Genomic DNA, 15,708 nt, shown 5'->3' with positions numbered 1-15,708 from the left:
TGAGAAAAGTAGGAGCGACGATTGGTTTGTAATTGGAGTCACTCAGAACAAAGCCCGCATCTCTGTTCATCACACGATAGACTACCCAGTGACCCAAGTTGGCGGAAAAGGATTTATAATAATAATAATATAATATTTGGGGTTTTACGTGCCAAAACCACTTTCTGATTATGAGGCACGCCGTAGTGGAGGACTCCGGAAATTTTGACCACCTGGGGTTCTTTGACGTGCACCTAAATCTAGGCACACGGGCGTTTTCGCATTTCGCCCCCATCGAAATGCGGCCGCCGTGGCCGGGATTCGATCCCGCGACCTCGTGCCCAGCAGCCCAACACCATAGCCACTGAGCAACCACGGCGGGTGAAAAGGATTTAGAGCTGCTTTTAGTTGGTAGATAGACGGCCAGTAGAACATGCTTGAAGTATCCTAAAAATGTCAATCTTGTCACAGGTATCTTTTTTTAGCTTTGTAAGAAGTATTCATCCTTAAAGTGGGTAAATATTTCTGGAGCAAATAGAGGTGGGAGTTTGTTTGGTGTTGTCCGACTTTTTGCGAAATTGTAAACGTTAAAGAAATAGCGAAGTTCCATATCTTACTTTGCAAGAAATATTTCCAAAATCTTCCAGGAAGATGCATTTATGGGTTTCAGTTTCATACTCTGGGTTTTCTTTGCATCACATATTAACAATTTCCAGGCTGTTGTAACCATAATGCAAGAGACCCTATAAGAACTCATACGTCCAAACAGGATTTTCAAACAAGAGAAATTGCGATTACGACGGTCACGTGCTGCCATCTAGCCATAAAAACGTCTGCGAGTAACCACGTCTGACTCAAAAAACAGCGCTATTGCATGAGGCTTCAAATAATGGTGAACATACCAAGGAACTCGTAAGGCTAAATTAATTTAAGGGCTTAAATTGAATTCACTACCTCTGCGGCACCTACTGCTTTACAGGCTCCAACAGGATGCGAGACAGTTCATCCGTTATGTCGGATTTCATTCAGCGCGATAACATGCTAATCTAAAGGTATAGTTTGTTGCTAGATGCCCACTATAGCTTTCTTTAAACGAGTCTACAAATCTCACTCGCGGTGTCAAAGGGATGAGAGCCTTTTGGAGGATTTTACCTCTCGGGCAATATTTATCAATGCAATTAAAACGTTTTCTTCTAGGCGAAAATTCTCAATCTGTAGGAGCTTAGCTGCACTAAGAAACAGCAGGAAAGAACACATGAAATCAAGGGAATCAGACATGAGACTTTTTATTCACCTCGTTATGCATCGTGCTTTTTTTGTCACACAAAATTTTTCGTCTCTGCTCACCTAGCTTAGACCTTCGCCGTTGGCTTAGCCACTAGTGCTTTTCGCTGCTACGCAGGAGCTCTCGGGAGGAAATCCAGACAGCAGCGGCCGGATTTCCGTGGGGGAAAAGTACAAGAAAGCCCGGGCGTGGTGCGTTGCGCGCACGTTAGGGATTTCCATGGGGTGAACATTTTTCCTGTAATCCCTGACTACAACATGCCTCATATGCATATCGTGTATCATGTGGATCTGCATATCGTGTGGGCATTGCGCGAAACGAAGTTGTTAGCCGGCAAGACAAAAGACGGCACTGCGCCAGCTACTAGAGACGCCAAAAGTCTTTCTCGCAGCGACAGCATTTGCTTCCCAAAGAGCATGTTAGTTTTGTTGATATCGCGCCGCAAAAGGGTATTCTTTCGAAAGGCAGTCATTGCATCGGCGAAAAAAGTACCGCCACCGAAGAAGAAAAAAAGCGGTAAGAAAGAGTGCCAAAGAAGCTCTTATTTGCTTTGAAATGTGGTAGTTTGACTGACATGGCACGTGTAGTTAAAGTGGTAGTGATGTCTTGCCTGTTGGTAACCTTGTCGGAAAGTCTTCTCACAATAAGAGCTGGTAACTTGGCGTGGCGCAGCCCGCAAGGTGACTGCTCTTGAGCAGCTCAAACAGCACCTCCTTAACAGCTGCGCACCCCAGAATTCTTGCAAACGTAGCCTATATACTCACACTTGTGGCTGTGTACGATGCCCCCTGACAAGGGTGCTGAATACGACTTCTATTGACATCCCCTTCCAAAAAGGTCTGATACAAATTGTCAGCTAACGTGCTTGAACTAACTCATTTTCATGTGTGTCTATTTCGCTGTCAGAATTTTGTCTATTGGTCCGTCACCTTCTATCTCGTCATTAAAACCTCTGTTCCTCCAGCGACTACGCAGTCGCTTATGCCTGTATTTGACCCTGATTTGTCGATCTCCTGCCTAGTAGTGTACTAGTGTAGAAATCCATTTCGTGCCAGTGACTGTTGTGGCCACGGTCCGAGTATCTTTGACTAGGAAAGCGGTCTTGAGTACAATCTTTCTAAAGTTGTCCTCATAGAGAAGTGTTGTACGTCGTAGCGAGGGCAGGCGCGCAATAGGTGCTCGATGGTTTTCTCGCACCTACAGGAGTCGCACATCGGGCTCTCGACCCTTCCGATATGACAGAAGTAGGCATTCGTGAACGCCACTCCCACCCACGAGCGGCATAGCAAAGTTGTTTCGCCACGGGAAAGGATAGAGGGCAGCAGAAGGCGCGGCATGGTGTCTAGTTTAGGCAATCGGCAATTGAAGACACCTGAACTCCTGAAATGTTGCGACAATCTGCGTGCAAGGAGGCAAAGTTTCCTGGCAGCGTGCGACCTCGCCAAAAGTATTGACGCGTCTGTGTGCGGTCATGGGCAGAGCGGACAGCTCTGTCAGCAAGGGTGTTGCCGACCTTGCCACAGTTAGCAGGAATGCAATGAAAAATATTCTGTGCCCTGTTTCCAGAGCATGGTTGTGTACTTCTTTGATGTCTGATGCCATCTTCTCGCAAGTTCTGTGATGTAATGCCGACTTGATGCTGTGAAGAGCTTTATAGTCACAAAATACCACCCATTTCTCAGTCGGCTTATCGGTGACTTACGTCCTAGCGGCATGGAGAGCTGCAAGTTCTGCCGACCTAGATGCAGTCATGTGTTACAATTTGAATATGATTGTAACCTGCTGAGCTGGAACGATGAACGCGGTCATGATACGTCTGGTGCAGTAATAGGAGCGTCAGTTGTTTCAGAGCCGTGAATGGATGATTGGCCGTTGCAATTCCGAGAATAGCAAAATTCACTTGAAACTGTCGCAGGCACCATAGGGGCGATGAAGGCATCGCCGCCTGTGTATGAGATGATGGCATGCAGTCTTGAGCGCTAATAAACTCACTTGAATTTATCCGATGCTGAACGGAATCAATGTAACGTCACAAAGATGCCGCGAGGACAGCAAATTGACTCATTAGAAGGCAGCGCCCCAAATGGGTTGCGTAGCTACGGTTTTTTAATGAACACCTCTAACGCCAATGTTTCAGCTAGCAGTGCCAATATTATGCTGGGTATGGGCCGCTCTTCCATGAACCTCTCGCCAACTTGAGTCACGGAATATGGACCACTAAGTGCGCTTAAGGCAGGGAACGATTCTAAGCTTTCGCAAGCACCGGCATGCCATGGTTGTCGTCTCAGACGTAACGAGTGGACTTCTCAGTGATGCCACAGGATGGCGCAGCGTGTCCAGAAAGGTACGTGACAAAGCCCTGTTGTGGCATGAAGCGTTTCCCAGTGTTCGCATGCAGTGGCACGCCATTCACTTCGGAGGCCACACGCAGACTTCGTGGCGGCAGCAATAGATGGCGCGGAGAGATCTTACGGAAGTGCCAAATAGGAGTTCCGCTGCCCCCCAGTACGTACCTTATACATAACTCGTTTAGACGGTGGCAATACGTTGTGTCGCTATAATGATTTACTGCCAGCGCAATACCAGCGACAGTCATTACGAAATGGGTTGTACGGCAATTTTTTTACCGCCAATACTCTTTCTCCTGCTATATCGACCGCTGACCACTTACGGGTTGCACTCGCTTTGAATTGCTGCGCTTCTAGAAAGTCAATGTTCCCAAGAGTTCTTGTTAGCTTAGTACTTTGGCACCCCGCTACGATGTGCTTTGTGGTCTCTAGAGTTTCTCAGCGCGCGAACATGTCATCTTGTTGCGAATATTACTTCTGATGGGTTTCTGTACTCATGCAGGCAACCAAGGCCTCAAAAGAGAGTCACTGCCATGTGTGTTGTACTAATTTCCTTTACTGAATTATCTCTTGGATTTGTCAATCACTGTTATCTATATTGTTTCTATTTCTTGTATTTTTTACTGTGTGTTTCTCTTCCCCTTGGTTGATGGCTCCGCGCTACGTAATAACACATTACAATACCCTGTACTTCGTAGCCAAGATTCGTGGCGCGCTGCTCTATTCCATGTCCATACTTTCGAGGTGCAGATATATGAGTAATTTAGTCGACGACTTGTTTTATTGCAGCTTACTGAGTCCCTGTGTTAAACTTATGATGTGTAAAACCTATGATCTATTGGGTGTTGTCGCACAAGCGCCAGTAGTGGCGAGTGAGTCGATGTGGGGTAAATAGCAAAGGGTTCTCTTTAGAACTAATTACCCCAACAGGGCCTCTGGTGTTGTGCATAGAATAACATTTGTGAACATTAGTAATTGCACCATGAGTGTGCTCTTAATTCCTCGCACCACATAATATTTATTGTAGCCACAAATGTTGTGTGTCGTTACAACAGCATTCCATTTTTCCTTATTGATGAGAGCCTCTTGGTGGATGCTTCAGTGATCGTTTGTTATGGCTCGTGGGCCACAAGTGCCACATAATCTTTAGTAAACAGGTTGAGTGGTCAAGAGCGCTTGTGGAGCCAACAACGACCTTCCAAAATTCACGGATATAGTAGGCGTATATTTGCATCGAACATCAGGAGACTGACAACCGATTTCAGGATTTAGTTGTTCAGTGCGCAACGCAAAGCTTCCTGCCGGTAGTGTGTACATCTGCCGCGGTTACTTCCAAACATGCGTGAATATTTAGTAAGCATACTTTTTCGATTTCAGCAGCCTATAAAAATGTAACCGTCCCTCTTCCGGCAACGCTGAGAAGTGTGAGCGATGTTCATAGCCCACCTCCCAAATTCTAAAAGCCACCCTTCTATCTATCTTCAAGGGAGTAAGTGCAAGCGGTTAACCACCTGCATTCGGGCTGTTTCAACAACTTCAAAAATGAGAAAGCTGGTTCAACAAGTTCTCGTTGTTGTACACATATTTCTTATATTCGTACCGCGTTTTTTTTTCCAAGTACACGCCTACGTCATGGCTGGCTGGGCCCCGTCGGCGTTTTGTCGATGGACGAGCCAAGCTGACTCATCAAATATAAGGGCCGATGCAGCGCCACATATTTGCTCAGTACAAACGAAGGCTTATGGGCACATTGTAAGTGAGGAAAAAAATTTAATAAAAGAAAGTTTACTGCATTTCAATACTAATAATTAGACGATTAACTGCGCACACTAGTAGAAGGTCATGGGGTGAACTTCTTATTCAGCATCATGTCTTTGCCGTGTGTGGCGCCAAAATTCATCTTTTGCGATTTTTAGTGATGAATGAAAATATAAAAACCTGTCTAATGAGAAAAATATGGCTCGTTTTATCCACTTCAATAGGGAATCATTCAATCAGCGGGGTTATCTCGTTTCATGTCCTGAGTGGTTGTCTGTCTCCTTAATAACAACAACAATTCACTGAAGCACATTTAAATACATTTATTGAAACAATGTAGGCGCAATGCCCCGACTACGCTAGCAAAAGAAAAACGCATGCTGCGAAGCCCCGGTGGCCAAACGCGCACCGAGAAAGCTGCTTCCCGGCATCCTTTTCGCGCCACGGGATGGTTCGGTCCTGGAGCAACCTTTGCGCGAAGCAGCTGAGGGCCTGTGTCGCAGAAAATCTGGCGTCGACCGTCGTTTCGGCAAATATCATTTCCAAACACGCGCACCCAGACACGGAGCCTCTCCTTGTAGCGCAAGAAATTTACTGTAATAATTGAATTTCCCGAAATAAGATAGGCCAGACAAATCGTAAAGTGTCATTTACACACAACCTATAGACAAGATAGCGTCGGAATGCAATTTCAATATGGATGAAAAATAATTATTTCGTGCGGAAACTCCAAAAACACAAACCCCCCTTTCCAGCGTTTCTATCAATCATAAAGCGCCCAGGGCCTCCGAGATTTGCACGAGCCGGCACGCGCGAATCTCAAACGCCCTAAAGCGGCGTGCAACACCTCCAGATGGCGTTCGCCTCCGCCACATCGCAGCCCACGGAAACGGCCGCTTTACTGTCAGAGGGATCGCCTTCCTGCATAGCGTTCGCCACCAGGGTTTCCCGGTGAACTTTACGATTACGTAAGCTGCACTTACCTGGATGCGTAAAAAGCAGTCAGAGGCCTTGGAGTGCTGTTATATTTCCACTCTTAAAGGCGATGCTTCAGTGTCCTCAAAACTTTTTCTGGCGTCATTCCGCGTGCCGTGAAAAGGGACACCAATGAGACCAGTCCCATCAATGACGTCATCATTGACGTGCGCGCGGGAAGGCGCTGTCACCGGGACCTTCCGTCATCGCTTGATCGACACTCTTGTCTAGTTTCAGCCGGACGACTCGTTTCATACTTTTGTCCTCTAGCCTCACGCCTTGTTCACACATGTTTCATCTGCTTTTTGTTTGGTTTCATTCGAGCTTCTTTTGGTCTTTATGATTTTCGATCGTATTTAGAAGTAGAAATCTTAACCGAATTGTCCCGACGAAAAAGGTTTCGGAGGTAGTGCACTATAGCCGACACTCTACGACAAGACGCACCTTGGACTCAAGGACGAGAAAGCGACCCCCAGTACCTGATTTTCTTTGTCTTTGGAATGCGGTGATGTCGCAAATAAAAGGGAACCGCACGCTAATGATTAAAATAACGGTGACAACGACGTCGTCACCATGATCTCCCATGACTCGTGTTAGAAACGAATGCGGAAAAATCTAAAGCTAGCACCGATCTGTCTGCAGACAAAGGACATAGCGCACGGCATCTCACTCCTATGCGCAGAGTAAAAAATCGGAGGCGAGATTTTCATGCTTTCACGTGACTGTCGCGGAAGTACCCCGCCAATCGGGGATGCCACACTCCTGCATGATCGGATGTATGTATGTATGCTATGACTGTCCACTTTGGAACAGGGCAGTCGGTTGCGCCAGCAAGCTGTTGCTATTATACTGCCTAATGTCCTACCTAGGTTAAACAAGAAAAGAAGGAAAGCCTAGGAACTTCCACAACCAAATTTTCTGATCCCCTACTGCGAACTTTGCTTTTGTACGTCTCCGTTTTTTTTTGTCGTTTCCTTACTTTTCTTCCACCAATCTTCCAATCCCCTCTTACTAATCTCAATTGCGGACATGTATACTTTTGCAGTGCTCTCATTGAACCCAATGCCTTCAGAGAGGCCAGTGGTGCCTAAATCGACCGCTGAGCAGACATCTTCACATTCTAATAAAACATGCTCCATTGTTTCCCTAGCTATACCGCAGCAAGCACATGCTTCTTCTTCCTTCTTATGTCTCCCTTCATAGGTGCGTGTTCTAAAGCGTCCCGATCTGTCTTCGAAAAGTAATGAGCTTCCCTTTCAAGTATCATTAACTGTTTCTTTCCTGATTTCGTTTTTTCCTCTCGAGTAGTTACTCATGGCAGGTTTCTTTTCCATTGCCGCCAACGATGAGATTGTTTCAGCCTCTCTGACTTTCCACTTCGCTTTTTTTGCTGCTCTCTTGCTCACCCTACAGGCCGCGTACTTGCTGGTAAGCTTCCTAGTTCTTTTCCTCTTCTGTGAATCAATGTTTTTCCTGCACAAATACCTCCACACTCTCCCAGCTCATTTACTTTCTTCCATATTCCTCAGTAGTTCTTCATAATCAATTTGACGGCGAGCTTCCATTACTTCAAAACTAGTCCAGCCTCACTCTCTGCAACTATATCGTTTCACAGCCGGCGGCGCGGCGTGTTTTCTTTTTGGTCTACTGTGCCTGGGGCTTTACATCACCGAAATAAATCGCAGCAGTCCTTGAACATCTGGTGCTGAACGCACGACTTTTTTCATAAGTATTTTTCTCATGGGAGAACCGCCTTCGATTGTAATATTTCCGCCGTCAGCATTACCTGGACACTTCTACTACGAACACTTCTTGCATGAGACACTTGTGTGACTGTAGGCCCTCGTTTTCTTTGTTTTCATATTTTCTTTAGGGAGAAGAATTTCTTCTTCACACCGTTCCCCTCGGCGTCGGATCATACGGAATTTTTAGTTTGAGATACGGCTCTGGCAGCGGAGAGTAAGTAGCGCCTTCTACAATAACTACATTCGATATTGGCTAGCAGTCAACGAGATATGAATATGTCCGATAGAGGAAAACACTTGATATGAGAAATCACGGAAGCAGACATTCTTACTATGTTGGAAGGACGCGAATCACAATAGAGCGAGGAGTAGACAGAAGAAATTTGTACGGAATGTCTTCCCTTCGGCTCCTTTAGAAAACCTATTTGTCCTCTATTTTATCAGCACCTGCTGCCATTTTTCTAAGACTTTCAAGTATGAAGGATATACTCATTTCAGCTCGAGCCTCAAGGAAATTTAGTCTACTGTGACATAGGGATAAAAGAAATGATGCCAATTTAATTTAATAAAAGCAAGTAACTCATACACACACACACACAAACACACACACATATATATTATATATATATATATATATATATATATATATATATATATATATATATATATATATATATTATTCATGACATAGGTAGACATTCTTCGAAAAGAATCGCGAAAACACCTTACATAGCCTTCTAATCTAAGTACGATGAATTCGATGAAATGCGTAGGATGAATACGATGAAATGCGATGAATTCTCCAAACATTTTGCAGCTCGCTGCTCTTAAGCGTATAAAAAGTCGTAGAGATCTATATTATGAATATGAAACTACTCTATATGAAAGAAAGCAGAGCTTGAAAAGCGATTAGTTGGTGTAGCGTCATCGTTACGTTTCGCTATGGAAGGCATGGGGACGCACGAAGTCAGTAGAAAGTCATTCATTTTTACCATGATAGATTTGTATTGCTCGTATTGGCTACTATGTTAATTATGACGTTTATCCATTACCTGTAATTATTATAATGAAATACTCAAGCATACTACGGGCCCAAATGTATAGCTTGGAAGTAAATTATGCATGACTGCACGCTCTGCGCAAGCAGCTTGATGGAAAATTACGTGCTACCGCAGCGATAGTCCATTACCACCGATAAAATATTTATCAAGGTTTGACGTTGCGTAGTAGACTGGATTTGGGTGGATGTATGGAGACTCCTTTACGGCTAATAATTGAACGCACGCATGAAAAACAGAATGATTATCTGCTCGGGCGCGCGTGCTTCTTTTGTAAACGTGGTGCCCCTTGTTATTGCAACGCGCAGCAAACAAACATACGGGGCATTAAAATATAACTGCCGCGAAGCGTAGCATTCAAGTCGACACGAATGTTAAGCGTTGCGCTGACCACTGTCGGATGGTGTTCTGAGAACACGCCTGGGTAACAAGTTGGCGACTGCGGCTCCGCAGCAAAGACACAGAATGAATGCTCTTCTGTTCCGCATAAACCAGACGTCTCACACTGCTGCTCTTGTGAGCTGCACGAAGCGCTCTATGCGCGACGGTGTGGTGGGCACATAGCTGAACAACAGCAGCACCAAAAATCAGCTGGAAAAGATCTAACGTGTAAACAAAAATTTAACAACTTCACATTCCGCCATGACCTCAACTTTGTGCATGATGTCGCAGTATAAGGTAGGTGTCAACTCCTGTGATCACAATATTAGGTTGAAAAATCGACATTGATTTGACAAAAAAATGAAAGCACAATCAGTCAAGAGGGCCCAAACCTTGACGTCTTCAGAGTAAAAGGCAACTAAGGTCAGGTTAGTGCTCGCACACAAAGATGTGGCCTTAGAAACAAAGCAAGTTATGAGAACTGAAATTTGGGCAGATTGGTTAGGCGTCATCTTCCCTAAAGTGAAAGAACACGTCGAGGCGGCCGAAGAAGATTGGAGGGGAAATGTCGTCCTGTCTTCTTTGTTTTGGGCCCTCTATTGTCGCGCTCTACATAAGACAAGCCTACATAAGCTACCGACAACATACGACATCGTAACTAGCTTTTTTTTTCTTTCCGGGGCCACTCCTTAGGATGGAAGTCGGGAACAACAACAAACAGGCAAGATCTCCCGCAGAAACTAGTTTAATTAAGAAAACGCAGATAATAAAATCTCAACCACAAAAATCTAGTTTATTCATCCGAGCTGCAAAAATGACCTGCGTTGGGAGAATCCATGATTTCCAGAATTATTACATCTAAACCCTATTGGCAACGGTAAAGAAATGAAGGATTTAATTGGCATGAACAAAACTGGGCATTGGATGGAACGAGACGTAAACAGTGAAAAGTATGCGTGGCAAAGTTATCACCACTATCGACGAAATAGCGAAAAGAGCAGAAAAACTTTATTAAGAGCTACACAGCAGCCAGGGTAACCAGATAACTTTCGCTTCAATTTAGTGGCGAATAAGGAATAGAAGCTCTACGTCTAGCGTCCTATCAGTTTAGAAGGCATCTGGAAGACACGCGCAGGCTCAATGACGCAGACGGGGGAATGACAAGGAATTTATTAAAAGATAGCATGAAAATTTTTCAAAATATGTGCACGCATCTATTTGCAATATTAAATCAATGCTTCAAGCGCACGAGAATGTTCTGACCATGATCACATCACTGATTATCTCATGCGCGGTATTTTTTAGCGTTACGCAATGCAGGAAAGCGTAACTGATGAAATGCTGCTTTTTTCCCCAGCTGTCCTCACTTTTTGGTACATTTTGGTATGTACTTATGTGCCATTATTGTGCACTAGCTCAATCTAAATCGCTCATAATGTATAATATCACGAAGCAATGCAACTTTCTGCTTTATGGGATGCTTCTTGCTGTTAATACTCTTATGTTATGTAACTTGTTACTGTTTTTATGCAATGCTAATATGGTGATTTCTCTTGTTTACCATCTGTATAGTTCCTGTATAACATAAATTTCTTCGTTTTGTGCCAATATTTGATTCCTTGTATGTGTCGATATCTTTTTACCACTTGTATTTTGTTAAAAATTTTACTTCGTGCCCCCTCACCCTATGCATCTTCGTAAGCCTGTCAGGAAAAAAAATTAATAAATGAAAAAGCAGGGTAGAGAAGAGAACAATTATATAGATTTAGCTCACATTGATTATTCAACTAAAAGGGAATCTGTGATAGATTCAGGACACCACTTGAGTTCAGTCAACACTCAGAACTAATGAACAATGGGTCACATGCGTGTCATAAAGCAGGAAAATAAGAATTCTGCGGAGTATAACCAATCCTAGTGAAACTTTTTTACATAATACAAAAAAAGAAAATGTTTTATTCTTTAGAGATGCAATGAGTTATGCGTAATCAAGGAGTACTGAAAACCTATTTCAATTTTTGATTCTACTAAAGTAAAGCAGGAAATAGAAATCGCCGAACGGGGCAAGGCGCGCGACAATATCTCTTCTAAAGCTATTGGCTCTCATTTGTGGTCATTGGGTCGGACTGATCACCCTTGTTTATTAGTTTGTTTCGTAGGAAACACTTCAGCGTCCGAACGTAGGGGGACAGGGTCATTGTTGAGGTTATTTACCCGACTTCGGGGAGCGCGCCAATCCGACTTCTCTCTGCTGCCTTTAAGGGGGCTCGGTTCTCGCTTTTTACGGCTTGGCCAATCCGCGTCGGTCTGTCTGAAGCGACAGTATGAGTCAGCGTGTATATCTTGTTCTGAAATCAATGGTACCTCCTGACAGCACTCCAGGAGCCCGTCCATAGGTTTAGTCGATCGCACTTCCACTTGTTTCAGGACTTCCGCGTGCAGTCCGCACAATATTAGTGCTACTACAGCAGAAGGAAGCATAGACTCGGCCAGCTTTAAAAGGCGGCGTTTTTCAAGGAAACACTCGACGAGGGAGCCCTGCTTGAATTTAAAATCAAGGGCAGCGTCCCGTCTTCGCACAGCGTTGCTTCAGAATGTCGTCAAGGATTTTTCCTTCCACTGGTTTCAAGAATTGCCAGCTTCTTCAATAATGTGCAGATTGTAGCACTTCCGTAGAACACCTCCTAAGTAACTACGCAGGTTAGTAATCTTGTCCTTATTAGAGTGCCAGTTGTTCATACCTGCGGCATATTCATAGAATTCAATCCAACCTTCTGGACTTGAAGACATGCTGTCGAACGCATCGGGTTCAACAAATTTAGTTACCGCCTTCTCATTGTTTAGATACCTGATAAGCGATGTCACCAGTTGGTTTGGTTGCGCAATCTGTTCTTGTAGTAGCTGAAGAGCATTCAAAACGAGGCTCACCTCTTCCGTCGAAGGCCGTGATCCAGATTCCTTTGGACGCACCAGTTGAAGAACTAATTCGTTGAAGATCGCCAGACACAAGTTTGCTTTCACAGCACCCTTACCACGTAGTTCAACTGTGCTCATGGATGCCTGCTCTGAAACCAGGTTCACTAGCTATGACGAATTGAGTTCGCGAGGCAGTTTCCCCGCTGCTTTATCTTGAGCCTGGTATCTCAAAAATATTATATTCTCTGCGGAGGTCTCCTCAAAGAAAAATGTCACCTACAGGTTGGAGTCAGTTGTCAGCTGCGCCAAAATAATGTAGCGTTCCTAATTAAAAAACACAATAGACGTAAATCATTGCTGTGGCACTGGCGTCCATCTTGTTTCCCTTTATTCTAAGCTCATTCTCCTCTTACCCTGTACCAAGCTTCCTGCGCTTCTTTATGCCCTCCCAGGCTCATACTGCTTCACTTATCATTTAGACATTGTCGATTAGAAAAGTCTGATGTCATTGTTTGAGTAACAGAACGGGTCAAACAATTCTTGATGCAACTTATTTAATAAATACGGGAAGGTATAGGATAAAGATTCTTTATAGTAGTTAGCTCGTGGGGTTGGTACAAACCATTATTCTTTCTTTCTCGTGTGGACTATCCTTTTATTTGCACGTAGGTATGCAATGTCAATTATGTATGTATTGTATAATTTATTATCATATAGTTCATGTGCAGGAGAAATATTATATTGTAGAGACAACTATTTAGTGTGCTCATTATAAGGTAAACTTGCAATGCATCTTATAGCATTCTTCTGTTGTAAAGGTATTTAAACTATTAGTAATACATGTTTTACCCAATACAAGATGACAATACTGAAGCAACGAAAGCACCAAATAATTGTAGAGTAAAAGTTTAATCTTTACAGGGAGTATATTTCTTACTCTAGTAATTATACCAACTGCAGGGAAACTTCAGAATAGAGGTACTCTACGTGTTTATACAAAGTTAAGTCTCTGGAGAAGAAAACACCCAGCATTTGAATATTATCAACAACTTCGATTTTATCCTTACCCATGCTTATATTATGTGATCTGGGGATAATTTTGCCCTTAGGTGGATATTGGACAACTTTTGTTTTGCTAATGTTTAGTTTAAGAATATTAGCATATGCCCATTTTTTATTTTTGCAAGCGCACAGTTGGTTTTGCGTTCAGCATCAGCCGTCGATACACCAGTAATAAAACCAGACGTGTTGTCGGCTAAAGAAAGAAATTGGGCGTCCTCGTAGCAAAATACAATGTCATTTACATAAACTGTGAAAAGGAGCGACCCCAAAAAGCTGCCTTGAGGTACTCCAGCAAGTATTGATTGTAAGGATGACCTGCTATTGCTTACATATACATATTGAGTTCTTTGGGTAGGTACGATTTCAGTAAATCGTTTGCTATTCCACGTATTCCATATTGTTTAAGCTTAGAAACGAGAATATAATGACTTATTGAATAGAATGGGGGGGACTTGAAGATTCTAATATACAGAATTTTTTAAATGCCTTTAGATATTACAGGCAAACTCGAGATTGGACGATAGTTGTTAATAAATTTCCTATTGCCACCTTCAAACACTGGTATAACTTGCATGTCCATAGGGAACACAGCACTGCATGCAATGAGATTGTAAATATACGTTATTACTGGACAAATTAAATCAAGTACGTGGTTTACGGGCGTAATGTGAATTCCAGTAGTACCTGTGGATTTACTATTTTTTTGAGAATTGGTATAGGACAAAACGCCTACGCATTCTGTAGGTTGTAAAAATAGCGAATTCACGGGGCTGGAATTTAATGGACTTGCATCAGAAGTAGTAGGAATAGGACTAGTATTGACACTGCTCGCCCCGTTTTTATTCAAAAAGAAGTTATTAAACGTGTTTGCCATTTCATTACCTTAAAGATCTTGGCCTACAAGCTCAATACCATGCAAAGTATGCAAAGGTCTATAAGCAATGTTAGGATTCAGGAGCTGTTCAAGCTTTTTCCCGATCGGGTCTGATTTTCTTAAACTGTCACCCCAAATATGTTATTATAGTATTTCTTTTTCAGCGTCTTCAGTTCAGATGTACATTTACTGCGGTATGCTTTAAATTCTTTAAATACCTCAAGATACTTTGTTTTCACAACATGTTCATACAATTCATTCTTGTGCCTTATCATTTGTAATATATCATGATTCACCCAGGCTTCTTGTGCCTTTCGCGATTTCCTTACCTTGTTTAATGGAAAGCATTGATGATATATGTTTTTAAGGTATCTATAAAATTGTTGTACACCATATCACTATCATTCAATTCATAAGTACTTGCACATGTCTGCTTATTAACGCAGCTACGGAATCGCTCAAGTTGACTTTGCGTGATTACTTGAGTGAAATGTTGTTCCTTTGGTGTTTTCGATATGCCGTCGTTCTTGCGTACTAACATGAATATACCAAAATGATGAGGAATGTCAGTGATAGTGATATCTCCAAAATTAGGATGCTATTCATGTTTGTTATAAATATATCCAACAAATATTCGAATGTAGGTGTGACTCTCGTTGGCCTTGTTATAGCATATATGAAGCCATTTGCTTATATGATCGGCTGAAGCCCATTTCAAATACTCGTAGAAACCAACAAATTCACATTTACATCTCCTCCTAAAATTATATTCAGGTAATGAGCATTGCCGTATCCAAGAAAACTATCAACCAATGCAAGTTAGCGCTGTGCACTTCCTGAAGGTGGTCTATAACAAACAGAAGACACTGTACCCCCGCTGCGAAAACCTAGGACCTCATAACCAGCAGTTATGTTAGTGACTTAATTGAAGATTTCGCAATAAATATGTTTCTTTACAAGAATGCCGTCCTTTAAGTACAGCGGTGAAAAAAGGACTGGTGTGGAAGAAGCTGAAAGGTGCATGACTGTTCAAATGTTTCGATGATTCTTTCAATCTAATCCTTGTTTCAGAGGGAGCGGGCGTTAAGATGAAAAAGTGAAAAACGTGGCTTGTTAGCTAACACTAATTCTTTAATGTCGGTCGGGAAACATTCCATGCTGTTCTGTACCATCAATTAGAATCTGACAAAGAAGAATTAAACTATTCTAGACAAGTATTCAATGTGCGCAATGGATACGACTTCCGACGTGTTCGACTTCCGGACAGAAATGTTCCCATTGGACGACCAGATGTGCTTCCAGCCACACTATCTCTATTTTGCGTTCG

At 43.0% G+C, this 15,708-nt stretch overlaps 1 protein-coding gene across 1 annotated transcript in view; it reads left to right on the top strand.

Moving 5' to 3' along the window:
- The window catches only part of LOC142588737 (uncharacterized), an 83,411-nt gene that overhangs the window by 56,440 nt on the left and 11,263 nt on the right, over positions 1-15,708 (top strand). Inside the window, exon 6 of the mRNA XM_075700554.1 lies at positions 8,219-8,304. Within this exon, the coding sequence (XP_075556669.1) occupies positions 8,219-8,304 (86 nt within the window). The remainder of the gene's footprint in view (positions 1-8,218; positions 8,305-15,708) is intronic.

The sequence above is a fragment of the Dermacentor variabilis genome, chromosome 7 (genome assembly GCF_050947875.1).
Source record: "Dermacentor variabilis isolate Ectoservices chromosome 7, ASM5094787v1, whole genome shotgun sequence".
Lineage (NCBI taxonomy): Eukaryota > Metazoa > Arthropoda > Arachnida > Ixodida > Ixodidae > Dermacentor > Dermacentor variabilis.
The sequence above is the reverse complement of the archived record's forward strand: the minus strand, read 5'-3'. Positions and strand labels throughout refer to the sequence as shown.